The sequence below is a fragment of the Mustela erminea genome, chromosome 6 (genome assembly GCF_009829155.1).
Source record: "Mustela erminea isolate mMusErm1 chromosome 6, mMusErm1.Pri, whole genome shotgun sequence".
NCBI classification, from domain to species: domain Eukaryota; kingdom Metazoa; phylum Chordata; class Mammalia; order Carnivora; family Mustelidae; genus Mustela; species Mustela erminea.
Genome location: NC_045619.1, coordinates 17390069 through 17417135, shown reverse-complemented (window position 1 = coordinate 17417135; position 27067 = coordinate 17390069). Strand labels below are relative to the sequence as shown.

The window sequence follows — 27067 nt, the reverse complement described above, 5'->3', positions numbered from 1 at the left end:
TTGGTAGTGCTACAGAAATCCTTTTAGTTGGCCCTCATAACTATGTTCAGTTTGCTTTATTAAAGGAAACTGGTATTCCTTTAACCCACTAAAGCAATCCAGAAAAGAGGCAATAAGGCATATTTTTGAGGAAAGGAAAATACTGTATAGATATTACACTGTAGGAGGAAAAAAAATACAAACAGCTTAATCCATCATCATACCCAAGTATATGACATTGGGAAGGTAGCATTAAAAAATATTATAATTCTCTCTGGACCGGGCAGCTCTGTTATGAGGCAGTGAAGGGAGAGACAGAAGCTACTAAAGTCCTGTTTATGACTTAGTTACTGAAGCCCATTTCTCTCTCAGATACTCATAAAAGCAATAACTACAAAGTTATAAAGAAAACACTTAGGTTAACATAGGAGCTTATCTACTTAAGAAGTTCCAGGGGAAGAAAACCTGACATTCAGTGAAATGCAACACAGGCCAAGTAAGAAGCCAACACTCCCTCCTACACGCATAAACAGAAGGTGTGTACCTGACACATGGAGAAGGCAAATGTTCTTTCAGAGGAGAGAGGCCATACAACCCAAAGTTGACCTGATTTCACCTAAAGTTTTAGTACTACAAATTACTAAAATTAGATATTTGGTTTATATTGATATAAATCTTAAGTTGTCTAATTCCTTGATAATTAAACATAACCCAATCTTTACTTTTAGAGAAAGAATCTGATAAAGACCAAGTGCTTTTATCAGTTCTATACCGATATATTGCCTGGATCGAATGGAAACTACTTCAGAAGTACACTAACGTGGAAATACCAAAAGCCTTAAAATTTTGTGTATCTGTTAACTTAGCAATTCACTTCTGAGAATTTATTATAAGAAAACAGTCATGGATGTACACAAGATTCAGTGAAGTGTTGTTTTATAACTATGAAAAGATGCATATAGTCAAAGTGTCCAGTAGAGGATTAAATAAATTATGGTTCAGCCATACAACAGAATAACAAATGAATAAAAATAAAAGACTATGTAATGACCTGGGAAAGATGTTTACAATATATTATTAAGTGAAAAAAGCAGGTTACAAAACAGTATGCAAGTATGAGCCCATTTTTATAAAAATATACATATTTAGCAAAGTAAACGGACAAATGATATTTACCAAAATATTAACATTGGTTATTTCAGCACAATAGGATGATAGTTGATTTTGCTTAAACCCTCCCCTTTTTTGCCTATTTGAGTTTTCTGTAATGAAGATTATTTTTTAAATGGGAAGATAGTGAGGGAGTTACTAACCTCAGATTAGCCCAGATGTGCCCCCAGTCTCCTTCTGGCAAGGTAAAATATTTCTGTTCAGCCTGCATCTATGAAATTGCTTCTATTTTATAAATTTGAGTGTCCTTCCAAGATGACATTTAAATTGTCTTTTAGGCAAACTATACAATAGCAATTGTTGGTATTAAAAAAAAAACAAAACACTCAGGTTAATTACCACCAAAAAGAACAGATGAGAAAATACAAATCCTCAGTTTAAAAAAGGAACAACCCAAGTACATACTACTAAATTATACAAAGTTACATTATCTAAGTTTAGTTTATTGCAAAGATCAAGACAGCACACTAGAAGTTGGGGCTTCTGTTTCACACCACTCGCAGCATTCACTCTGTTCTCCGCTGCATCCACTCACCCATGCAGAGAAAGTTCTGTATACACACCATGATGTCTGATATTTCTTGGTTCCCATAGTATAATTAGGAAACTTGACACTTCAATTAAAAAGGTAAAATGAGGACATTTACCATCAGACTATAAAATTCCTCTTCTGGAAGAGGATACTATAGTATTTGAAGATATGCTTCGGAAAAAATCATATAAAAATGAAAAGGGCACCATTTCAAGAGCAGGAGGACTACATTAAACTTAAATGAATTCCAACACTCATAATTAACTCAGAAACAAATCTGGTCTTAACAAAAGCCCCAATAAACTAAAACTATCTTAACAGGCACAATGAACAGTGTAAACACTGTTACTGGGCACCAAGTTTAATAGGGCAGACAATGTTTGCTTCTGCATTCACACTTAATTTTTCAATTACATTTTTTAAAAAATGGTGCTGCTTAAGCTATGTATGTTTTACAAAAAATTAATTTTAATAAATATGGCAAATGCTAAAAATCTAGCTAGGTTACCATGCAAGGTATTATATAACCAAGACAAACTCAAATGTATAATAAAGGCAACTTGCATTCAAAATGAACTCTACCCTTATATTTTATTAAAAGGGCAAACATCATGAATTAACCCAGCTGCTTACTTGAATTACAAAAGTAACATGATTCAATATGAAAATAAGAAACTGTCTACAAATCTCTGACAGTAATAAATTGCAATATACAATGCATACAGGAGTCATACAGAGCAACAAACTCTCGTACAAAACAAAAATATTTTAATACCTTTAAAATCCAAATTTTTCTTTAAAATCATTCATGAAAAAGATTCTCAAGTCAGAATTAACACCTCAATTAGTCAAGCATCAGGAAGCTACATTACAGCTATTTAATATACAAAGAGACATCGTTTCCTCAGTCACTTCCTTCTTGATGTCTCTGTTGCCAGAATCGTACAGACTCTTTCCCTTCTCTCCACTCCCCATGCCATCATTTCTTCAGATCATGAAAACTGAATTTGTTGAACACCAGAAATCTAAGGTCAGAAAATTTAAATTGAGCAGAATTAAAGAAAAAATATATTTTTAAAACAAAATATATATTTTAAAAATAACATATTATAAACATTCAAAGAGTAAAAACAATAGACAATGAAAAGTAAGTCTACTTCCCTCTCCAAATCTCCATTCTGTCTGCCCAAGGGAGCTACTTAATAATTTCTTATGCATCTTCCTAGAAATCTATGCAAATATGAGTATGTGTGTACCTGTTTTTAATCAGTAAGAGAATACACAATTACATATTTTGAGAAAGCAATTTCTAATAACCTTCTTTATCGGGTCCTTAATAATAATAAAGTCCGGTCCTTGAACAACACAGGGGTTAGGGGTGCCAAACTCTGCACAACTGAAAATCCTCACATAACTTCTGACCCCTCCAAAAACTTAACAGCCTACTGTTGACCAGAAGCCTTACCCAGAACATAAACAGTCAATTAACACATATTTTGTATATGTATTATATACTGTATTCTTACAACAACACTAGAGAAAAGTAAATGTTATTAAGAAAATCATAAGGAAGAGAAAACCACACCTATGGTACTGTAAAAACTCTGCACTTAAGTGGACCAGTGCAGTTCAAACCCATGTTGTTCAAGGGTCAACTGTGATGTGCTGAAATTAACACCTATGATAAAAATCAATGGGTAAAATCAATTTTTTAAATAATTTAAGCTACAAAGAAAGTTGTATTTTACCTGTTGATACGACGTTGTATAAACCATAACATTTTGTTGTTGACCATCTGCAGTTATTAAGCCAGCTGGTAACTGGTTAGCTAGAAGACAAAAAAAAAAAAGTTAAACCAGGAAAAGAATCGCATCTCCTCTTTGGGTCTGAACCCGAAAGTCACGCCATGCAAGTCTAATGACAATTCTGTCACTAATCAAAATCATCTTGAAAAAAATCATAAACCCTCAAATTTAGCATTTTAAAAAAAAAGCTCCCTAAAAAGCACATTTTTCCTACTTCAAGTGTTCAATTTTCTCAATCTTCATTTCTCTAAAATATACTTAGCTGACTGCCCATGTGTACAAATCTGCAGAGACTGGATGGGGTTTCTAATTCATAAGCAGACCTATACCATGAGGCTTAGCTGGGAGCAACACTTACAGGAACTAAGCAGCATGTATTTTATGTACGAGAAATACAAAATATATCTATAAATTTTAAATGAGAAACAGAATCACCGCAGACTTTTTATTTAATCAATATGACAATATTCTTTTTTTTTTTTGAAGATTTTTTATTTTTAAGTAATCTCTACACCCAACATGGGGCCCAAACTCACAACCCCGAAATCAAGAGTCATACGCTCCTCCAATGGAGCCAGCCAGGCACCCCTATTCAGTTTCTTTAAACACCCTTCAATTCAAATTAATTTCAATCGCAAGATTTTACATTACAAGCTATAATTCTCAACATTCCTATCTCGTGTGAATTGTAAACCAAAAACTAGGGGCTATGGAAATCAGAACTATGGCTGAAAGACTGTAACATCTGCAGAATTTAAATTTCTATGCTTATCCCTCACTGACTTCAAACATAAGGCCATGAACTAATAAGAACTATTCAAAATAGTGCTGTGTCAAAATACTCAGGGCTGATATTCCAAAAGTACCATTACATTTAGTATTAATAACTGCTAACTACATGAATTACATGAACAAATTTAGTTGCATAAATGTATCATAACACTGCTTACTAAATGCTTCCTCTGTGAGTTCTTCACTTAGTCCATCTGTAGCTGTGACTGTTCCACCAATTCCTTTCTCTCCTTTCATAGCCTGGAGAAGGAAAAATCAAAAAAGTAATCACTGGTATTCAAAAGATACTGTTTTCTAGATGAAAATGCTTATTTCCTAAAATTAGGAGCTTCTATTATTACAAACACTGCACAGAGTATTTATTTACACTTCTGGTTAATTACATATGAAGAGGCCCTTCAAAATGCTAACTTTTTATATAAGCAGTAATCATCACAAGACAGTGTTAGTAATGACCTAGAAAATCTAAAATATTTATGGATAAAAATAAATTATTCTAATTCCAAAATACATCAAAAGGAAAATAGAAGTCTACTTATAGATGAAGTAGTCTGCAAAATACTATAAATATTCAGCTCAAAAATCTATAAATGATCCAAATTATCTCTTAACTATATATACATATACATATACATATATATGTATATATATATACATACATATATATGGCTCTGAGCCAAATGGGCAGTCCTATAACAGCAAGTTTAAAGTTTTAAATTCCTAAATCAAAATTACAGGTTGGACCAAAGAGCTCTAGGTTTCTGTCCACTCACTCTAAGATTCTATGATGCAAAAGATTTGGAAAAGTACTGTGAAGAAGTTATACATTCTCTTCCTACTTTAATCATTTGACGGTATATACAACACTAATTCAATAGGATTCTAACATTAAAGCTATTAAGGAAGTATTTTGAAACCAAATGTGAATCCTATATCAAGTTGGAGTGTGGAAATAAATACACTGATCTCAATTTATTTTCACAAAATTCATACAATGGGCAAAGAAACCCAAAAGGAAATGCAGAATTTAGTAAGAAAGGGATACAATTAGAATTCCCTTTTTCTTATCTAGAAGGCCCCAAGCTTTGAGGTGCTACCTCTTTTAAATGAACGATAACCACAGCATGTGTTACCATCACAGAGTGCTCACTACATGCCAAGCTAAGGGCTTACATAGGTTATTTTATTTCTCAATAACCCTGGGAGATAGGTATTATTACTAACCCAACTTTACAGACCAGGATACCAAGGCTTAACGTATTTAAGTAATCTTCCCAAGGTCTCATGTGGTGGAACTGGGACTCAGCCTCAGGTGGCTGGAATCCAGAGTCCAGGCTCTCAATCATTACACAACTATGATGTCATCAGTAACAAAGGGAAAAAGAAAGGACATACTATTTAAATACAGTAATCTAAGTGATTACATACTTCTTCTGATAAATGATACATTTAAAAAGTTAAAGTGACTAGTATATCTTAGTTTCTTAAAGGCATAATGGAAGGCATTCTACTTACCTCTCTGAATTTCTGAAGGTATAATTTTAGAGGTTCTACATAACTGTCAAAGCCTAAGGTTGACATGGCAAAGAGAATATCTTCTCCATTGATTGTCTTCCGTTTCTCTTGATGGCATCTTTCACTTGCTTCAGATGTTATAAAGCTGATGAACTCACTTACACATTCTTGAACACATTCTTTGGCATCTTTTGCAATCTGAAGAGAAAAACCACAGGTAAATTTGCAGGGACTATCACCATCCCGTTCCTAACAACCTGCAAAAATAAAAAGCTATTCAGAAGAATACGAATTTCAGTTCATGGCTGTTAACATCTCATCTCTGAAATAATATGCTAATTACATTGACACAATGTGTGCTATCAAAATTCCAACCCTTGGAGTAAGAATAAAAACTCGAATACCAGTAAGAGAAGCTCTGACAACTCTTCTCCGGAAACAGGTATAATTTAGGTAAAAAAGCAATCACTGGATGTCCCTACCATCCCATAAAGATGAAATCTTACTAAGCAAATGCCCCAAGAAAATCAGACCCATGGTATATGTAGTCTACTGTGGGCTAGACTCAGGTATCACTCCTCTGCCCTAGCATTTCCACAAATAAGGACACCAGAAAATTTTTAAAAGACAAAACACTGAATTCATGTAAGGTTTACAAGAGAATGAAATAATGACATCTGGTGACATTTTTATTACTGAAGATACCAAGTGTCAGGTAGAAAAGCAGCACACACCTGCGACTTCATTTTAAAAGCAATTCTTCTTTTAAGGGTGTGGGGTTTCAAAGCCAAACTCTAATGAATTAAAGCATGCAATTCCAAAGCCACTTCTAACGGAACAACAAAAATGCTTGCTGAAGCATACTGTCTTCTACGTCTATGCCTATTTACAACCTGGAGCTACATGCCTATTTACAACCAAGAGCTGCAGGCAAGATAATAGTATGCTAGCTGTACGTGTGACTTTACATTTTCTAGTAGCTAGGTTTTTAAGGTGAAATTGGGGCATCTGGGTGCCTCAGTGGGTTAAAGCCTCTGCCTTCAGCTCAGGTCATGATCCCAGGGTCCTGGGATCGAGCCCCGCATCGGGCTCTCTGCTCAGGAGGGAGCCTGCTTCCTTCTCTCTCTCTGCCTGCCTCTCTGCCTACTTGTGATCTCTGTCTGTCAAATAAACAAATAATCTTTTAAATAAAAAGGTAAAATTAATTTTAATAATATATTTTATTCAGCCCAACATTTCCAAAATATTATCTTTTTTTTTTTTTTAAAGATTTTATTTATTTATTTGACAGACAGAGATCACAGGTAGGCAGAGAGGCAGGCAGAGAAAGAGGAGGAAGCAGGCTCCCCGCGGAGCCTCCCAGGACCCTGGGATCATGACCTGAGCCGAAGGCAGAGGCCTTAACCCACTGAGCCACCCAGGCGCCCCCAAAATATTATCATTTAAACAGAGGATAAAATGGATTCTTTTTTTTTTTTTTTTAAGATTTTATTTATTTATTTGAGAGAGCATGAGCAGGGAGGAGGAGTAGGGGGAGAGGGAGAAGCAGGAAGCCCAATGTGGGACTCGATCCCAGAACCCTGAGATCATGACCTGAGCCAAAGGCAGCCAATTAACCAACTGAGCCACCCAGGCACCCAGAGAATCCATTTTAAAACTGAGGTATTTTAATTATTTTTTTCATACTAAGCCTGCACAATCTGAAGTTCTGTTTTACATATACAGCACATCTTAATTCAGACTCGCCACATTTCAAGTGCTCAAGAACCATCTGGGGCCCGTGGCCTGAGGTACAGGGCAGCACAGGGCTAGCAACAGAAACCGTAATCAGCAGTGAACCGTAATCAGCAGTGTGCTTTATTTCCCCTCAAAGCATAAGGAGGACCTCTCATACTGGAACTTATAGGCTTTGCCTAATACTACATTTCTTTGTGAGCTTTATTACTTTCGTAAGCACTTTATAAGCTACAATGAGAAAAAAGTTTATTATGAAATACAATATATAAAAAAAGTGGCTTCTAATTCAGACCAAGTGATGAGTAGAGAGATAAGTTAAAATAAAGTTGTTAAAAATAACTGTCTATATGACTGTCTGTCTCAAGACAGAACTACTTAAAAAAAAAAATGCCAGTTAAATTTAAATATACATTAATATTTATGATTATATAAAAATAGTTGCTTCCAAATGTAAGGATTTTCTCCATATCAGTCCAAAATGACCCAATTTTGCTGCAACATTATAGAAGTCACAACTCCATATGCCCAAACCTGATAGTTCTGATAATGCACCTGTTTTTCAAGAGATGGTTCATTCTATTTTATTTGCTTCACGTGGGGGCAGGGACACCGCACATGGAGTCATGCTCAGTAACATGTAGGGCTGAAAGAGCTGCTGGACCTGGGGAAGGCTGAACGGCTGAAATCAATAGCTGACCGTGCTCAGAGCTACACACTCACGTAGGTCTCTGCTCCCCTCTCCCCTGGAAACAACCCGGTTAAATGTCTCCTCCGCATTACCTTTCCCGTTTGAGGTATGGCATTTTTCATTATCCTTGCAACATTTGCAATTGGAAGATAGATATCTTGTTCTCTGAAACTTTCTTTTGAACCATTTGTGTCTTCATGATCATTCATGCTGTCCTCAGTATCTAAGGAAATAAAAATGACTTAGGTTTAAAGTTTCTCATCATCTTTACTTCAAGATAGAGAAGACTACCTAACATGATCTAAGATAAGAACCATCCTGGTTCATTTCCTAATCATTTTTAGGCAGGAGGAGAGCAGTTCTTTTCATAATTCTGTCACAGCCATAACTGAATCTACTCATTAGTTTCAAACCCACTGCCTCAAATCCTTTGATCCTCAACTCTGCCTAATAAAATGTTACCTACCCGTTCGCCAAAATGCTCAAAAGCATCTCCACAGCACCTTCAGAAGTGCTCTCTCCTTTCACAAAATATCACAAAGTGCTTCTCCGTGTCTTTTCTGACACATTTTGTAATTCTTTTTATTTCTCTCTTAGATAACGGCTCCCTCTTAGATAACGGCTACCTTAGGCCAGGGATCAACTCTGTGTACTTCCTAGAACTCGGTATAGCATCTTCCACAGAAGAATTACTCACAAGTATTTGTTACATAACTTAGCTAGAAAATTTATAGACTACGACCTATAGTTCCTTGCATATCGCCAGATTACGAGGTTATATTATACAAAGCCAAGTTTACACAGAATGGAAAAAGTGGACTTGAACATTACTGAGCCAACTGGATTAATACTGTGTACTAACTTTTTGAACAAAGCTATAGCACTGATCCGACGTTCTTGCAAAAAGTGAATCCTTGAATTATATAGACTCAGATGTAACTGCAGCTTTCACAGTACCTGTAACAGCCTTTTTAAACTAAATGCAGTATTCTCTAAATGCAGTACTACGTACTCTTTCTAGGCACTTAAGCTGATTCAAGTCACATTTTTTTTTTTTCAAGTTACATTTTTACGTTTATCTGTTTCAGGATGAAGTAACTAATCACCCACCCCCAACTGCCTACCAAAAAGTATATCTTAAGGGGCACCTGGGTGGCTCAGTCAGTTAAACATCCAACTCTTTATATCAGCTCAGGTCTTGATCTCAGGGTCTGCATAGGGCCCTGTGCTGGGCATGGGGCCTGCTTGCCAGTCCCACCCTCTGCCCCCTCCCCCACTTACTCCCAAAAAAGCATACTTTTTCTTTTAAAGTAGGCTCCATATCCAGCATGGAGCCCAATGAAGGGCTTGAACTCACAGCTCTGAGATCAAGATCTGAGCTGATATCAAGAGTCGGATGCCACCCAGGTGCCCAAAAAAAATACTTTTCTAGAACTCTCTTCTAGAATTCTTTTCCAGAACTCATCACTCTTTTGCTGACTATTCTAATAAAAACAGCCCTGTTTTAGACTATCACTGAACTTTGACACAAGATTGCTCATTTTCCCGTAAAGACAAAAGTAACCTGGAACATCACATTATTATAATTTCCACTAAGTTGTTTCTCCAGGGAATGTCTTTAATTGCGGCTTTCTCACCGTCGTGAGGCTGTATCACGTAGTGGCTTCCTCCGATGTAGTCTGCAGAGATGCCTAGTTGAGAAGCATCTGTTGTAGCACTGTCGCCATCCATCTATGAGGAAAGACGTTTTGCAATACTCTTCAATAAAACGTCTAAAAAAACCTAATAAATTCGATACTCATAAACTGTCACAGGATGGGTCAATTAGTTTTCAAGGCGTTAAGCTTACTAAAAGATAACATTTGTATCTCTTGATTTGGAAACGTTTCGATAATTTTCCAATGTTTCAAAATGCCCCTGTCTACTCTCTGTAGGTGAGAAGCATTAAGACCAACAGGGAAGCAAAACAAGGAAATGAATCTAAAACACACACCTCTTTCTTTGCAATTGCATAATCCTCACATAGAGTGCAGACAACCCTGACTTACAACCTTCCTTGTCCCTGGAGTGACAACCAAAGCCAAAGTCAGCTTAGTAGTTCACCTAAAGTCACTGATTTCCATCACTTTCCACTCTCCCGCCACAGCTGGATAGTCTTTGCGAATCCTTTTGCTCTTGTGCGGACCTTCTCTGCTGTCTCACAGAAGTTCCACAAGGGGCAATGTCTTGGTTCAAACTGCTGTTTGGCATGAGAAACATACACATTCCTTGCACTCTGTGACCACACAACCTGAAAGCACACCCTACTGTGAACCAGCCCAACAGCTCTAATTCTACTCCACAATTCCCCCCTCCTGCCCCCTCCCTCAAACTTCAGATTCTTTAAAGAAAAAAGAAAAGGGGAGAGGGTGGTCAGGGAGACTGGGGATCTGCATAAGAAGACAGTAAAATTATAACCGTAGACAAAAATGAGAATTAAAATGACTGTTTTTAAAAGAAGCCTGCTTAATTAAGTTTGCTCAGAACTAAAAGAATTCTAAGAGGGAAAGCCTAGAGAAAACTGCACCCTAAGCCCTAACCGGTCTTCATTCCATTTCACCAACATGGCAAACCCTGGAAATCTTTCCACTTTGCAAATAATACTCTTCAGAACAATAAGGGACTAGCTATCGGTGGGTGGAAGAATTGCAAATGCATTACCTGAATAAAAAGTGTCGGAAAAATTAAGTACAATCTATACATGCTTTCAGTCCAAATCAAGAGACACATGTTTATCAGGTCCAGGACATTGATAACAAGTTTAATGTTATTAACTGCACTATTTAAGTCCTTGTGTGCCACATCATATTTCCCAGCTCTGTTGGATTTTCATCTACTTGTAAAACAGCACGCCGGTTTCCAAGTCTTCAATGACATGACAATTCTTTGATACATCTATTGACTGGTGTTTAATTTAATTGTAGATGAAGATATATTTCCATAATCTATGTAGTTTTCTAAGGGGCTAGAGAAAGAATTCACCTACTTTAAATAATTTGCACAAGTACAAGGTACCTATTTATTGATACTTCATAGTGGCTTCTAAAAGGTAGTAAACAATGGTCAGTGAGCTCTGATTCTGACTTTCCTGCTGATCCCTGAAAACAGCATCACTACCCATTAAATGTGTTTCTATACAAAATGGAAATAGTATCACCTTCCCCATCTTAAACAGCTAATGTGAAACAGTACCCAAAAATAAAACGCTATTTTAATCTTAAAATGCTAACAAGATACTAGGAGAATGGTCTTTTTTTTTTTTACGATTTTATTTATTTGTCAGAGAGAGAGAGAGAGAGATCACAAGTCGGCAGAGAGAAAGGGGGAAGCAGGCTCCCTGCTGAGCAGAGAGCCCGATGCGGGACTCTATCCCAGGACCCTGAGATCAAGACCTGAGCCTAAGGCAGAAGCTTAAACCACTGAGCCACCCAAGTGCCCCAAGAATGGTCTTTAATAGATAGGATGATGGATTTATTAGCCATGAAAGAAAGCTCAATTAAGATAACTGTGAATTAACTAGTTTTCATAATGCCCTAAGGGAGATTAGGGAGATGACAGTTTAGGAGAAAGGACCAAAGTGGTTGTTCCAGAACCTACAACTGGAAACAAATCTTTGTTGGGGTGGGACATGGGGCATCTGTCTGGGGGATCAATTAATTTATAAATATAACATGAAAAAAGTAGTAAAGGCAAAAAGTTTAAATCACATTTTCTTGTCATACACTGGAATTAGTAGCAAGATTATCATTTGGATTCACAGCATTAGCCTCTAAACATCAGTCTTCTAAAAAAATACTTCTGAAAGTATTTCAGAGTTGTCAGAATGCAAGAAAGGGAACCTGCTAAAGAGCTGTGCACTCGGTAGACAGTGATCCAACCCGCCCTTCTTGAGAATAAGCAGCACATTGCAGACTTAGCTGTGCGTGTCTCTGGGTCTGCAAGCCGTAGCTCTTCTGTCATTTCGTCACACCTGTCTTCCTATTGTTCTACCTTAAAATCCGGCCCCATACTTTAATCCCAGTGTTCTCCCACTCTCCTGAAATCTTTCTGATTTACCCCATTCTGCAAGCCCAAAATGAGTGTCCCCTTCTCTGAATCACCAAGATACCTGGTAACAAATCAAGCCTCATCTTTGATGCTTACAATCTGCTAGCCATTCACATATATATACTATGAGTGGGGAAATGAGGCAGAGGTACTTGCTAGATACATCCCAGAGGCTTTTTCAAGGTCTAAACTTCCTATAAAAATATTCAAAATAGACGGGAGATTTTAAGTAAACCAGTCAACAACTACTTACCAAGTAAGCACCTGGTATTTATCAGGTCCGTGCTATGTGCTGGGATGTAGCCTAGTCAACAACATAGACAAGATCTCTGTCCTCATCTTGCAGGGGAGACAAGTATTATGTAAACTAGTGGTAGGGGAAAGGGATGGGGAGTGTAGTCTGTTAACACTTCCAAGGCACAGGCTCTGGAATCTTATCACCTGGTTTGAATTCCTTCCTACTTACTTGCCATGAGACCTTGAGCAAGTGAAATGCAGACAGGACTCACCATGGAAAGACTCAGCAGTGTAACAGGAGTACACAGTAAATGTTATATATAGCTATTAAATAATTACAATAACTAATTACTAGTGCCAAGCGCTAAGGAAAACAAAGGTGTTTTGTTATATGCTTTGAGAGCTTATTGCAAAAGGGACCACACTAGTCTGGGGAGTCAAGGAAGCAGTCTCAGGAAATGACATTTAAATAGATGAAAAGATAGAAATCAGCCAGGCAAGGAAGAATGAGAAAAGAATGTTCCAGGCAAAAGAAACAGAAATCTACTACTGGTGGACCAGAATGAACTAACAAGAGGCTAGATGAAGCGGTGCCTTGTGGACAAGAGCAAATCAAAGGGGAGTCTGATTTGCACAGTTCTGCTAAAACTCTGGCTTCAGTCCAGTGTAGAAATGGAGGAGCAAGAATGAGGGCAGAAGACCACGAAGGACCGTGAAGCTGCAGTCAGAGCATGAATCCAGGCAAGATGGTGAACATTCATTCCCCAGACAGGTCCAGGACAACAGCAGTGGAGATCAAGGGGAGCAGAGGAAAGAGCCTTGCAGGAGGTCAAATCAACAGACCTGGTGACTGAGTGAAAATGCACCAGAGGAAGGGCCGAGGGGATGCTGCTGGGCTTCTTGCAGCTGCAGAGACAGAGAACGGGGAAGGCAGGGCATGGGAGCACTGGGCACCGAGAGCCGAGCTGGAGCCAGTGACCACGAATGTGCAGGGGCACAGTCATGACACATCCGCAGCTGGGGAAAGAGGAGGGAAGCTCAAGTGCTGGGCCTTATCCAGACAGCAAAGAGGGGAGGGCATGCAGGAGAGCGACGAGACAATGGGTGAAACAGCCAATCACTAGATCCAAGGAAACTGGTAACTACGGACAAAGAGTAGTTCAACCCCATTAAACTAATGTGACTGACTATTCTGTTTACTTAGCTGAACTGATATTGTTTTCTAAAATATTATGTGAAATCAATGGTTGGCTGGCTAATATAATAATTTGGTGATGTAGCAGTATTTAAATTACACTAATAATTTGTTGCAAATGCGGGAAATAGTTCCCTCTTTAGTATGTTTAACATTTATTGAGCACTTTCTAAATATCTCCTGCACTGTTCACGACCCTGTGAAGCAGATGAGAAAATTGAGGTTATAGAAGGCTAATGACTTGCCAAAGGTGACAGAGTAAATGGGATTTAAATCCAGAGTCTCCGATGCCAACTACTTTACAGTATTTGTTCCTAATAGTTTTTCCTATAGTCCATAAGCCTAAATCTATACTTTGGCCTCTCTAAATTCCAGGTCTAATGACTGTATATTAAAAACATTTAAAGTTGCTTCTCAAGCCAGGACATTATCTGTGGGATATAAGCAATACACCTGGTTTGGGGTTCAGGATCAAGAGCAATCATGGGCCCTTTGGGCAGACCACCCAGGTTGAGGCTGGGCTCCCCACTTACGAGCTGTATATCTTTACTTACTGTCCTCTTAGTGCTTCAGCTTCCCCATTTTTAAGATGGAGTTGCTATGAGAAGTGAAGTTATTATATAAAAAGCACTTAGCAAAGTGTATGATATATAATAAGAACTCAACAAACATAACCTAATATTATTTTTGTCTCTTCAAATACAGTGCTCACCCTTCTTTCCAGGCATGGTTTTTCTCTCTCACATAACCCCTTTCACCTGTTCTCTGGACCAATTCCTTTTTATCTCTTTGAGGATAAGAAGTGACATGAAGATTCCTTCCCTCTAATGGATCTTCAGACCAGCTGCTTCGCTCTTTCTTCAACACACTCACGCTCCCTCACTGAACACACAGAAGTACACCCAGCCCTGGAAAACCGAGATTCCACGCCACAGCCTTGGCTAGCGATCACGGTCACCCCAATGGTCCTCATGCATCGCTGCATTCCTACTGCAGCTCCCTGGCGGCGCTTCTCCACCCCACCAGGATGCTGAACCCGCTCTCGGAAGTTGCCAGTAATCTTGCCTTCATTCCCACTTGGCTATTGTTAGTAGTGCTGGCCACCGAGAACCCCACACAACTCGTGAAATTCTCTTCTCCCTTGATTTTGAACAATATCCTTTTCCCGGTTTATTTTTTTCTCCCCACAGCCAAGTTGTTAGTTTCACCCAAGGTTATCCTTTCCTGTTTCTTCCCTTACTCTCTTCATGAACTCATGAAATACCACTTCTATGCTCAGAAGTCCTAAATCTACAACCATATCCTGTCTGCCACTCCAGTGAGCCATGCCCGTAGAACATATCTGATATCCCATCGCTGCCAACTTAAGATTTTGGAAACTGAAACGCACCCTCCCCGTGTCCTGCAAAGAGGCAGTGGCTGAGAGCTCCTCATCTGTTTTCTAGCTACTGGGATCCCACCCTCCCTGGCTAATTATACCAACGTCATCTTAGATTCTTCTGTCTCCTCCAAGTTCCACTTCTTGTAGTAAGTTTCCTGGATATGCCCTTCCTTTCTCTCCTGCCACTGCATTACTATCAAACCTACCAGGGTACATATTGTTTTAAGACGGATCTCACTCGAATACCGTTTCTATAGCGCCCGACCCTGGAACATTCTAAAAAAGTCTTCAGCGTCAAATCCAAACCTAGTTTTTCCACGGCTTTTCATGAGTGGATCCCCCCCTTAACTAAACTTGTTTCCAACTCTCTCTTCAGGGCTGATAAAAATCTTAGTGCTAGAATGTGCCTTATTTAAGGATCACCAGGTACAGCTCTTTTATTTTAGGGCTGAGGCATGAGTCATGGCTCAAGGAAGTTGTAACATGCCTGACATCATAAATATAGTAGCAGATTCAGAACTAAGTATCCAGACAGGAAAAGTGGTATCTCGCACTAAATTATCCTATGAAATCTCCACTTGGATGATGCAAATCTACTCCCCATGCCCTAAACATCAGTTACTCATCCCTGCCTTCAGGCTTTTGCTTTCGGTGATACCCTCCACTATCCAAATCCCACTTTTTCTTCAAGGCTAAGTCCAAGACAGTCGCAACTACCCAGGCCTACCACACCACTGGTCTTTTCATCTCTGCTACCCTTAGAACTAACATGTTCCATTCCCTGCACAATTGTCCTCTAAGCATTCAGTTCCACTGAAGCCCTTCTAGCAAAACAGACAAGCCTCTTAAGAGCTGGAACAAGCTTTTTATCTCGTAGTCTCCACAGCACTTAGGGGCCCACAGGAAACAATACAAACAAGTCCCTAAAAAGAAAGACGCAACAGGAATGAGTGAGTGGACGTACTGTCTGTCTAGACTTGAAGGACATTCATTCTGCTTGGGATCTCCAGTGAGACATTAGGTATAATTTTATTTCCAGCTAATTATTATTCAAATCTAGTTAACAACCAAAATGGTACGACATACTTACCGTCATGAAATACTGTCAGAACCGTGTTGTCAGCGGTGTTCAGGAACACCCTTCTAAAAGGAGGGCTAATCTTCGCCCAACTTCAACCTAGAAGATAAACATCTATTAGTAGTAACAACGTACTGCCTACAGGCTTTCTTCCTAGTAAAAATTTAAAAAGCGTGTATAATTTCACCTACTATTCTTATTCAACAGAGTGCAAAAAAGCAGGGGCCCAATAAAGGTTTCTTAAATTGGCAGCTATATTTTGGAGACCTGGCAAAAAAGTTAATTCTACGGCAGGGAGGAACTGCTTTCCTAACATAACCCTGAATTTAGTCATGTTAATCATAAATATTTGTCACAACACCCCAAATTATATGCACGAGACAAAAATTTTTACACATCTAAATTCTTCAAAATATTAACACCCAAGACACAAACACCCCAACTTAACTTTTCAGTGATTTTCTTAATATTTTAGAGTGAGATTTAGGGAGTCCAAAAGCTCAAAAGGGGAAAAGAGTATCTCAGAATACAATGCTTTTAAATTAATGCATTAAACACCTCGGATGATACTGAAAAGAAGATACATGCTGCCCAGAGAACATACATGGAACACAATCAATTAGGACCTTTATTTATCATTTTAAAGCACCACCATTTTGGACTAAAATTGCATCTGAATAGCACTTCATTTTCACTGTAAGGCATAAATAGCTGAATAAATTGGGATCAATTACAATGTTACAATCTCCATTTCTCATTTGCTCTTTTCCCTTTTTTCAAGTGAAGCAATTAAATTGGGGGGAGGGGCAAAACAAAAACATATCCTTTCAGTGTTAATTTTAAAAGGAAGAGAAAATAATGCAATGCATTCAAGCATGAAATCTAGTAAACAGAAGAAAAAAAAAATGTAGCCAGGAACTGAATTTTTTTAAATGTCAGTCCAGGCAGCAAAGACTGGCTGACATTGTCTACTCTGCTATAATCTTAAAAGCAATGTCTGATTTCTTTTTTAAATATTGTCCTCTTTCTAACCCCAAAACTGCCCAGAAGATTCCTTCCTTGTGGCTAGAAGCGTTTTTTTAAGGGTGTCTTTGAAAAAGAAAATCCTCAGTACACTTAAAATGGAGCTATATACATTTATGTATTTTGCTTGGGGGAGGGGGGCACACCTCACCACACTCTCTCACCCAAATAGTTGACTCGGTATATATTTAGAGTCAATATATTAAAGATAAACACTGTCACCTCATATGGTATATATTTTCCTAAAGGCAGGTTATGATCTATGTGAAAGCTCAAGGGAATGCATACATCTGTTTAATGTTTGAAGAAATGCAAATTTGTATCCAAGAAAAGCAGCAGACCCTTCCTCCACCCTCCATTCTCTGGCATCAACAACCAGAGTTTTGCATCAATAGAATCCTTAAATTAAGCTACAGGAGCAGTGCGGGGAAGGAATAATCGCCTTTTAAGGAATTCTGGTTAAACTTTCAATACTTTACAAATAAAACCCTTATTTATTAATGCCACTTCTATCGATCAGCTTATCTTACCACTTTATTTTGCCGATTAGTTTCCGTACTAAGAAAGCCCAAACCACCCCAGGGATTCGTGGCACGAACCAGGGTACCGTGGAGTCCATGCGGGTTAGTGGGATGCTATTTTTTTTTTAAGGTCGTAGGCTACCTAACCTTGTTTAAATTATCTTGTTACAGTACTTTGGCCAAGATTACGACTTGTGGGTGCTCTGTAATTCTTTGTTCTCGAAGACTACTGCTCCTCAGGCCCCGCAGATCCTCCCCGCCTCCCACCGAAGATTAAAACCTTAGTCCAATCCGAAAGGCTTCCTTCCCACCTTCGGGGCAAGTCCAGGGACCGCAAGCCGCCAGATGGCTGCATTCTTTACGTGTAAGCCAGACTGCGGGGAAACCAAATCCACTCCTTCCTCCCGGGGACCTGGCTTCCTCCCCACGAAGGTGCGCGGGCTGGCCCCGGCCCCACCGCCCGGCCCGGCCGACTGTCAGTCCCGCCGGTGCGGGGCGACCGCCCCTGGCGCGCATCCCCCGACTCGCCCGCCCAGGCCCCGGGCCCGCGCCCAACGCCTGCCCGCCGCCCTCCCGCCCGCTCGGGGCGCCGGGGCAGACAAAGCGGCCCGGCCCTGCCATGCCCCCGCGGGCCGACGGGCGGGAGAGCGGGCGGGAGGGGGGCGCCCCCGGGGACTCCGCGCGGCAGCCCGGCCAAGGGCGCAGGGTCGGAACCGGGGTCCGGGCCAGTGCCCCCCGCTCTGCTGCCCGCACAAAATGGAGCCGGGCGGGGCGCCGCCGAGAGGGGGCCCGAGGGGGCCCCGGCACCCCCTCCTCGGCCTCGGGCCCGGAGCTCGGCGGCGGCGAGCAGGAGGCGGCCTGGCCCGAGTCCCGCCGCTCGTCGGCCCGGAGCACAAAGAGCCGCGCCGCGGCCCCGCGCCCGCTCCCCGGCCGGGCCCGCAGCGGGAGCGGCCTCGCAGGCGCCGGCCCGGCCCCGGCCCCGGCCCCGGCCCCGGGCGGGAGGGCGGGCGGGAGGGAGGCGAGTGGCCCCGGCCGCGGCAGCGTTGGCGGCGGGGACGGCGCCGGGAGGAGACGGACATTTCATTCGAGCTAAAGTGGAGTCGGTTTAGGAGCGATCATTGGCCGAAGCGAGACACAAACCTCCAATGCAGCCCTGGTTGGCTCCCGTCTCCAATCGGCTGTTTGGTTGGACAGAAAATGGCTGCGAAGGAACCAGTCCCAGCGCGGAGCTTCCGCTTCCAGGACTCGGCCTCCCTCCCTCCGCCGCGGGCCGCTTCCCTCGGCGCGACACCCTCCCTCCGCGCCTCCCGCGTGCCAGCCCGCCGCGGCCCCGCCCCGGCCCCGCCCCCCGCCGCGGGCCCCGCCCCGCCCCGCCTCCGCCGGGTGTGCCGAGCTGCCGCGGCTGGCGAGAACCTGCAGAGTCGGCTGCGGGCTGCGGGCTGCGGGTAGCGGGCAGCGTGGCGGCTCCTGCGGAGGCTGCGCGGGGCGGCGAGCGGCCTCTGTGCTCGGCGGGGGCTTCCCAGGGCCGGGACTCGGGCACGCACTTGAGGTCTATGCGGGTTTTCTTCCCACGGTGTTTTCCCGGGCCTCCGCGAGGCGTGATTTCTCAGGCTTCCCTCCCTTTGCTGCCCCCTCCCTCCCCCAAGTGAAAGCGTCTCACCCGCCCGGCGATTTTTAGAAGGGGAAACCAAGGGCAGAAACCGCCCGCCAGGGCGACACTCGAGCTCCCGGGTGGATTTGAATGACGGCTCCCTCCTGGAATGCCTTCAGCACCTCGTGTTTTCCTTGTGTGCCCTGTAAACGTTGCCAAACGCGCAACGGCTCCCTCTCGGTCCCGGAGCTCGGATGTTCGTCGTTTCAGATTTTCCTCTAAAGATACAGCCCTCTCCTTCAGGTTTAACAGGTTGGTCGGACGAGCCAGCCTTCACCCTGAATTTAAAATGTTGCGTTTCCTGTCCCCCTCCAGCGCCCCCGCCCCGCACCCCCAACAGTCGCTACCTGAGATGTGGCTTTTCCCAACCAGATGATTATTGGGGCCGCAAGACTCCATGCCCTGTTCTTGCCTCTGCAGCCAGGCACCCCCGCTGGCTTTTCCTGACTGCAGTGTGGGTCAGACTTCCCCGGGCTGCGACCATCACAGATGATGGGCTGTGAGCCAGACACCGCCGCGCGCTGCAAAGGGCGGCAGGATTTCTGCAACGGGAGCCGGCAATCGCGTTCCCTTTACTTCCACTAAACAAGTGGCCCGGTGCCACATTAAACTTTCCAGCTTTAATCATTTAAAAATATATAGCCATGTTTTATTTATAGAGCTCCTACTGTTTCTCCGCATATTTTAACATTTCAAGAGCAAATAAGGAAGCAATGACAAGTGAAAGCCTCCGAGTTATTCCAAGAGGAGTTAAGTAGCAATGCCACTGTGCAATCAGACACCCTGACTTGAATTCCAGCTCCCCTCGTACTGTTTGACGACCCTGGCCGCATTTCTTTGCCCCTCCCTTGCAGTTTCCTCACCTCTGTAATGAGACTGATAGTTGCTCGCTACTTCTTAGGATTGTTTGGAATTAAAGAAAATGCTCAAAGAAAACCCTAAAAAGAAAAAAAAAAAAAGTTGGCCTCCTATCTTAATACCTTTATATGATATGAATTTCAATCTCCATCAAACTTTAAACTGTCATTTGCTAAAAAGGGGTAAAACTGGCCTACCTTGGACCTCTCCCTTGATGATGACCCATGCAAGTGGAGTTTTCAGAGTGAAATGATGTGCTCAAAGACAGGAAATATAAAAAAAGGAAGTAGTAGGATTGAGAGATGTATGACTAATCCACACACTGGATGATGAACCAAACGCTGCACGATGACTGCTTTTCCTGAGTTCACATGCTCTTATTTCAGTACTGTTGATCTAACAGACATGCTCAGTTCTGATGCAACAACAAGGTTCGTCAGCTCCCACTGTTTATCAAGGCTGTGTCAGGAGCCTCAGGGCGGCAACGGTGGATAAAGCACTCTCCTTACTCTGGGGCCCTAACTCTAGAAGACAGGGACCTACCTAGTCCATGCCCCTCTGCTGCTGAATCCCAGGTCATGCCGGCGTGACAACCTGTGTTCTCTGTGCCCTTTACACCTGCATTCAGGAAGCCCCTCAGTAAGTGTTACCCCAATTTTTCATGATCCCGTGATGGAAGACATGTATCACAGTTTAGTTGTGGAAAAGACATTATCTAGACTAATCCAGACTTTCCTTTTTTTCTCTTGACTGTTCAGATATTTTATTGCTTCTAGGCTAATCTAGACTTTTCATTAAAGGTTAGAGGATCAGTCATTGTCTCTTTTACTGGTCCATACATCATAGCTGCCTCTTAACTTATACCATTATTTATATGAGCCATAATTCGGCAAACAACAAAGCAGGATCCTTGGCACAAGGAAGACTTCCGGGTTGGATTTTCCTTTATGACTTTAATGAGGCCTCATAGAATTTCTGTGATGGTAGCGTCTAGTATAGAATGAATGGTCTCTGTTTCCAACTTCCTGATTCTATTCTTGCCCCTTTCTTCTCTGTCTGTTCTCTTAAGTCGAGGCCTGGAAGGATCTGGCTTCTGCTTTTCTCTCCCTCCCCCACTTACACCTCCATTCTTACCCCCTTCTACCTTCAACACACACTGGTCTTGGCTCTGCCACACACATACACACACACACACACACACACACGCGCACACACACACACACGGCTCTTGTCTTAAGGTCTTAATTGGCTCCTTTTCATCTTTGAGGTCTTATTCTTCAAAGAGGCTTTCCCTCACCCCTCCTAAAGTAGCCCCACCTGGTTACTCTGTAATGTCATCTAGTCATGTCACCTTATGTGAAGGTAAACACTGTTCTCTTCACGCCAATCTACTCAGCCCAACTGGATTGTCTTGTTTATTTACGGTCTGTAAATATATCCAAAATGCGGGCCCCTCCCCTTTTCCCCCATGACTACCACCATGGCTCAAGCCATATCTCCTCTTGCCAGGATGACGGCAGTGACCTTCTAACTTGTCTCCCTGCTACCCCCCTTGCCTACACAGCAGCCAGAGTGATTCTCTGAAAATGTAAATGAGATCCTGTCACGCTTCTGCTCAGAAATCCTCCAGAACCTCCCCAGGTTCCCTCAGAGTAAACGACAAAGCTTTTAGGGTGGGCTTGCAAAGCAGAGGGTGACAAGTGTGTTCATTCTAAATTGAACAAAGGAAACGATTAATTGTTCTTTGGTCGTAGTAACAACCAGAATCTTTTCAACAATCAGGGACAACCTCTCACTCCGCGACCCGCCTCAGAAAGTCAGCCAATCAGCGACAGCCACACTCCAGTAATCCTGCTTCCTTAGCTAAAGGTCGACTCATTCCCCAAACAGTCCAGCTTCAAAAAGTGGGAATCTCTGAACCCACACTTTCCAAAACACCACGTACGACCACAGATTTCATTGTTCACAGGCTCTGTCTTACAACGCGGCTGTTCTTTGCTTAGCAAGAAATATATTCCGCACTTTTTTATTTGTTTCTTTCAGAAATGAATGGTGGCCTTTTCACTGGGCAAGGCCCTATGGGATCTATCCCCTCTCCACTCTCCCTCTAACTTTTACTTTTTCCTTTGCTCACTCCCCTTCTCCTCCTTATTTCTAATAGGAATGCTCCTGCCTCAGGACCTTTGCATTTACTGTCCCATCTGCCTGGTACCTTCTTCTCTCAGACATCCACATAGCTCATTCTCTCAGCTCTATCCATTTCTCAATGAGGCTGACCCTGATCTAAAAGTCGCAATTCTGGCTCCCTATCCTCACTCTCCCCTAACTGCTTTATTTTCTTTTCTAATGATACTTATCACCTTTTACAAACTATAGAGTTTCCTCACTTATTTTGCTAATGGCTTATTTTCTATTGCTTCCCATTAGAATGTAAGTTCTATGAGGACAAGGATTTTTGCTCATTTTGTTCACCAATGCATCCCGAGCACATAGTAGGTACTCAATAAATATTTGTTGACTGAATAGATTTTTAATATTTCACCTTATTAAGATATGAACTCTTTGAGAGCAAAGACCTTGTGTTCACCACTGTATACATGGTGCTAGAACAGTGCCTGGCACATACTGGGAGCTCTATAGGTCCGTATAGAACTGAATGCATGAGCAGGCATTGGATAAAGCTGTATTTTAATTGATAATATAAATGACCCTGAAATTACTAAAGCCTGATATGTCATCTCTCTCTGGAGAAACAGTTCATAAACATATTTAAAATTCTCCAAGTTATTATGAAGTGTTAATCAAAATATTCAAAACATACTCATCACTATTTCCCCCTGGATTAGTGAGTTAATTAAGTGGTTTTGAAAATATCTTTGATCAACCTGAGAAACCAACAAGATCCCTTGTTTCTAGGGCTGCTCAGGCCATGGACTAGAGGAAAACTTGTCTTTAATAGGGAAAGAAGCCCAGAAAACGTCCTTTTGCTTCAACTGTTGGGTCTCCTCTGCACTGGCGACCCTGTCTGCAATCTCTCTTTAATCTACTCTAACAGCATGCCCAGATTAATCTTCCTGAAACACAGTCCATATCATGTTACCTTTACAAACCATGAGAAGAGCTCCCATTCATTTTCTTTTCAGTGCATCAGGTGCTCTGCAAAATCCTACATGTGTTGTTGTCTCATGTCAGCCCCGCAATGACCTCATGAAATAGGGGTTATTATTATCCCTATTTAAAGACTTGGAAACAGGCAAAGAGCTGCAGAAACCCAGAAATCACACAGCTGGATGCAGGGGAACCAAGTCCCAAATCTACCACTCTGTCTTGGTCTCGCCCCACTGCAGGTTCCTTCTGGCCCCAATCCCTCCAAAAAAATCCTTCCGATTCACAGGATCTGAACTGACATTTCTCTGAGAAGATATACAGATGGCCGACAAGCACATAAAAAGATGCTCAACAGCATTGACCGTAAGGGAAATCCACATGAAAACCATAATAAGATACTACTTCAGACTCATTAATTTAGTGCTAATAAGAAAGATAAACAGTAGCAAGTGTTGTTGAGGATGGGGAGAAATCAGAGCCCTCCTACGCTGCTGGCAGAATTATAGTACCGGCAGCCGTTGGGGGAAAGGGTCTGGCTGTTCCTCAAACAGTTCAACATAGAATTATTAACTGACCCCACAATTCTAATTCCTAGGTATACACCCAAGGAAAGTGAAAAAAATATATATCTGCACAAAAACTCATACATGAAGATTCATAGCAGTTTTCTTCATATAGCCAGAAACGGAAATAACTCAAATGTCCATCCAGTGATGAATGGATAAACAGAGTGTGGTCTATCCATACAATGAAACATTATTCAGCCACAGAAAGGAGTGAAGTTCAGATATGTGCTCCAGCGTGAATGAACTTGAAAACATTATTAAAGGGAAAAAAACCAGACACAAGATCACAGAGTAGGTCATTTTATTCACATTCAATGCCCAGAATAGGGGCACCTCCAGGGCTCAGTTGGCTGAGCATCTGACTCTTGGGTTTGGCTGGGATTGTGATCTCGGGGTCGTGAGATCAAGTGGCAACTCTGGCTCGCTGCTCAGAGGGGAGTCTGCTTGAGATTCTCTCCTTCTGCCCCTCCCCCCACATGGTCTCTCTCTCCCTCTCTCTCTCTCTCTCAAATAAATAAATATTTTTAAAAATAAAATAAATATAGGGGCAACTGGGTGGCTCAGTGGATTAAAGCCTCTGCCTTCAGCTCATGTCATGATCTCAGGGTTTGGGGATCAAACCCCACATCAGGCTCTCTGCTCAGCAGGGAGCCTGCTCCCCCTGCCCCGCCTCCCTCTCTCTGCTTCTCTGCCTATTTGTGATCTCTGTCAAGCAAACAAATAAATAAATAAATATTAAATATATATATATATATATATATATATATATATATATAACCAGAGTAGGCAAATCCATTGAAACCGAAATTTGACTAGTGGGCCCTTAGGGATGGAAGGCAGAGGAGAAAGTAAGAAGTGGTAGCTATAGGGTATGGGGTTTCTTTCTGAGGTGATGAAGATGTTCTAAAATTGATTGTGGTGTCTATAAATGATATCTCAGTAAAACCATTACCCCCCCCCAAAATTCTGGCCATTGTTAATATCTTTATGTGTGAAACACATAAAAATTCATGAGAAAAGCCCTAAATCTTCAATAGGTAAACAAATATAGGGGTGCCTGGCTGGCTCAGATGGTTAAGAGTCTGCCTTCGGCTCAGGTCATGATCCCAGGATCCTGAGCCCCACATCGGGCTCCCTGCTCAGCAGGAAGCCTACTTCTCCTTCTCTTACTCCCCCTGCTTGTGTTTCCTCTCTCGCTGTCTCTCTCTCTCTGTCAGATAAATAAATAAAAATCTTTAAAAAAAAATGTACAGGACATAAAATAGAAAACTCACAAGAGAAAAAATACAAATGGCTAATAAACTTGTCTGGAGGGGGAAGGCTTACCTTCAAATGCAAACTGAAAGAAAAAGAAATCTTTCAAATGAGCAAAGAATTTTACAACAAAGATGATGAAGACGTGGTGAGATGAGTGTTCCCATCCACAGAGGATGAGAAGCTTTCTAGAAAGCAATTATCAGTCAGGAGGCATTGGCAGCCTTTGAGATGTTCTTTCTTACCCTTCCGGGCATTTGGGTGGCTGAGTGTTCCACTCAGGTCTTGATCTCAGGGTCCAGGCATGGAGCCCCACGTGGGGCTTCGCACCCAGCAGGAAGTCTACTTTGCTCCCTCTCCTTCTTCCCCTCCCCCAAACCCTGCTCCTGTGCTCTCTCTAAAATAAGTAAATAAATCTGCTCTTTCCGCCATCTTTCCTTGCCGCCATAATGGTGTGCACGAATGCCCTGGCAGACGCTCTCAAAAGCATTAACAAAGCTGAGAAGAGAGGCAACCGCCTGGTTCTTGCTAGGCCATGTTCCAAAGTCATTGTCCGGTTTCTCATGGTGATGATGAAGCACGGTTACACCAGCGAATTTGAAATCACTGATGCTCACAGAGCGGGGAAAATTGCTGTGAACCTCACAGGCAGGTTGAACAAATGTGGAGTGATCAGCCCCAGATTTGATGTACGACTGAAAGATCTAGAAAAAGGGCAGAATAACCTGCTCGCGTCCCGCCAGTTTGGTTTCATTGTACTGACAACCTCAGCTGGCCTCATGGACCATGAAGAGGCAAGACGAAAACACACAGGGGGGGAAATCCTGGGATTCTTTTTCTAGGGACATGATACATACGTGCAAATAAAATGCCTCAATGGACCAAAGAATCAATCAATCAAGCAATCAATCAACCTTTAAAAAAGTTCTTACCCTTCTAGTCAATAAATGTGTCATAAGAAAATAATATGTAATGCAGGGAATAAGATATTCAGAAGAGCATGTTAGCAGTAGAAAAAATTGGGGAAAAACTATGTGGTAGGCAGACTCCAGAATGGCCCCCAGTGATCCCCACCTCTCAGCATTCACACTTTTGTGTAATTCCCTCCCCTAGAGTGTGGGTTGGACTTAACTGATTCACTTCTAATAAACAGAGTACATCAGACACAATTCGATTATAAAAAGACTCTGAGTTTTCTTGAGTACCCTTTCTCATTTTCTCTTCAGATAGATGATAAACAGATACCTGTAGATGTCTGTCTCTTCACCTATCTGCCAATGGTGGGAGAAAGAACTGATGTCTCCAACCAGCAGCCAGCAAGGAACTGAATTCTGCCAATAGCCAAGTAAGTTTGGAAGTGGTTCATCCCCCGTTTGAACCCTGAGATGACCGCAGCCCACCCAACATCCTGGTTGCTTCTTTGAGAAGCCCTGAGCCAAAGCCACTCCAGATTCCTGCCCCACAGAAACTGTGAGGTAATAATCGTTTGTTGTTTCAAGCCATCGAGTTTTGGGGTAATTTGTTACATAGAAATAGAGAACTAATACAACTGGGTTTCTGAAGTAGTAGAATGTTATACTACTTAAAAAGTTTAAGAACTTTTAATAACATGGGAAGATGTTCAGAATACAACATTGAGAACAAAGCAAACTACAAAAAGATACATAATACGATCCCAATTTTGTAAGTCTATATATTTATATGAACACTTGCAAGGGAAAACCTGCAAGTAAATCTGTTGAGAATCAACAGTATTCTCTGAAAAACTGAATAGGTGTTCAATGCATGCTCCTTGATTTCAGTTAGGAAATAATTTACTCTGTCCATCTTTATTATATGTCTACCAAGTGTCGGCCAGCCCCGGGGAGTCAGAGAGGAACAAAGACCCTGT

General features: G+C 41.8%; 3 protein-coding genes and 1 long non-coding RNA gene across 7 annotated transcripts in view; 2 read left to right on the top strand and 2 right to left on the bottom strand.

The window, feature by feature from the left end:
• Positions 1-26425, top strand: part of HCFC2 (host cell factor C2) — a 73630-nt gene extending 47205 nt beyond the window's left edge. For 2 of the 3 annotated variants that reach the window (XM_032346541.1, XM_032346542.1), the window contains one exon: positions 708-876. In XM_032346541.1, the coding sequence (XP_032202432.1) occupies positions 708-859 (152 nt within the window). In that variant the 3' untranslated portion in view covers positions 860-876. Of the gene's footprint in view, positions 1-707; positions 877-26402 lie in introns of those variants that run through there. The other variant, XM_032346543.1, reaches the window with a different exon arrangement.
• NFYB (nuclear transcription factor Y subunit beta) lies at positions 899-19021 on the bottom strand. Of its 2 annotated transcripts, none has more exons than XM_032346548.1 (8): positions 18880-19021; positions 16208-16294; positions 9856-9949; positions 8311-8441; positions 5794-5991; positions 4437-4518; positions 3430-3509; positions 899-2706 (listed from the first exon to the last, which is right to left on the bottom strand). In XM_032346548.1, exons 2-8 carry the CDS (start codon positions 16211-16213, stop codon positions 2674-2676), a joined length of 624 nt encoding a protein of 207 aa, XP_032202439.1. In that variant the 5' UTR covers positions 16214-16294; positions 18880-19021; the 3' UTR covers positions 899-2673. The 2 variants fall into 2 exon arrangements, with proteins under 2 accessions (XP_032202439.1, XP_032202440.1); XM_032346549.1 differs by lacking the exon at positions 18880-19021 and adding an exon at positions 18051-18306.
• LOC116592913 lies at positions 19445-20532 on the bottom strand. The gene is made up of 4 exons (XR_004286656.1): positions 20446-20532; positions 20254-20328; positions 19738-19932; positions 19445-19533 (listed from the first exon to the last, which is right to left on the bottom strand). It is a non-coding gene; the product is annotated as an uncharacterized LOC116592913 (long non-coding RNA).
• On the top strand, positions 25615-26042 carry LOC116592912 (40S ribosomal protein S15a-like). Its single transcript, XM_032346550.1, has one exon. The coding sequence runs from the start codon at positions 25626-25628 to the stop codon at positions 26016-26018; it is 393 nt and encodes a 130-aa protein (XP_032202441.1). The 5' UTR covers positions 25615-25625; the 3' UTR covers positions 26019-26042.
• Positions 26426-27067: the final 642 nt, after the last annotated feature.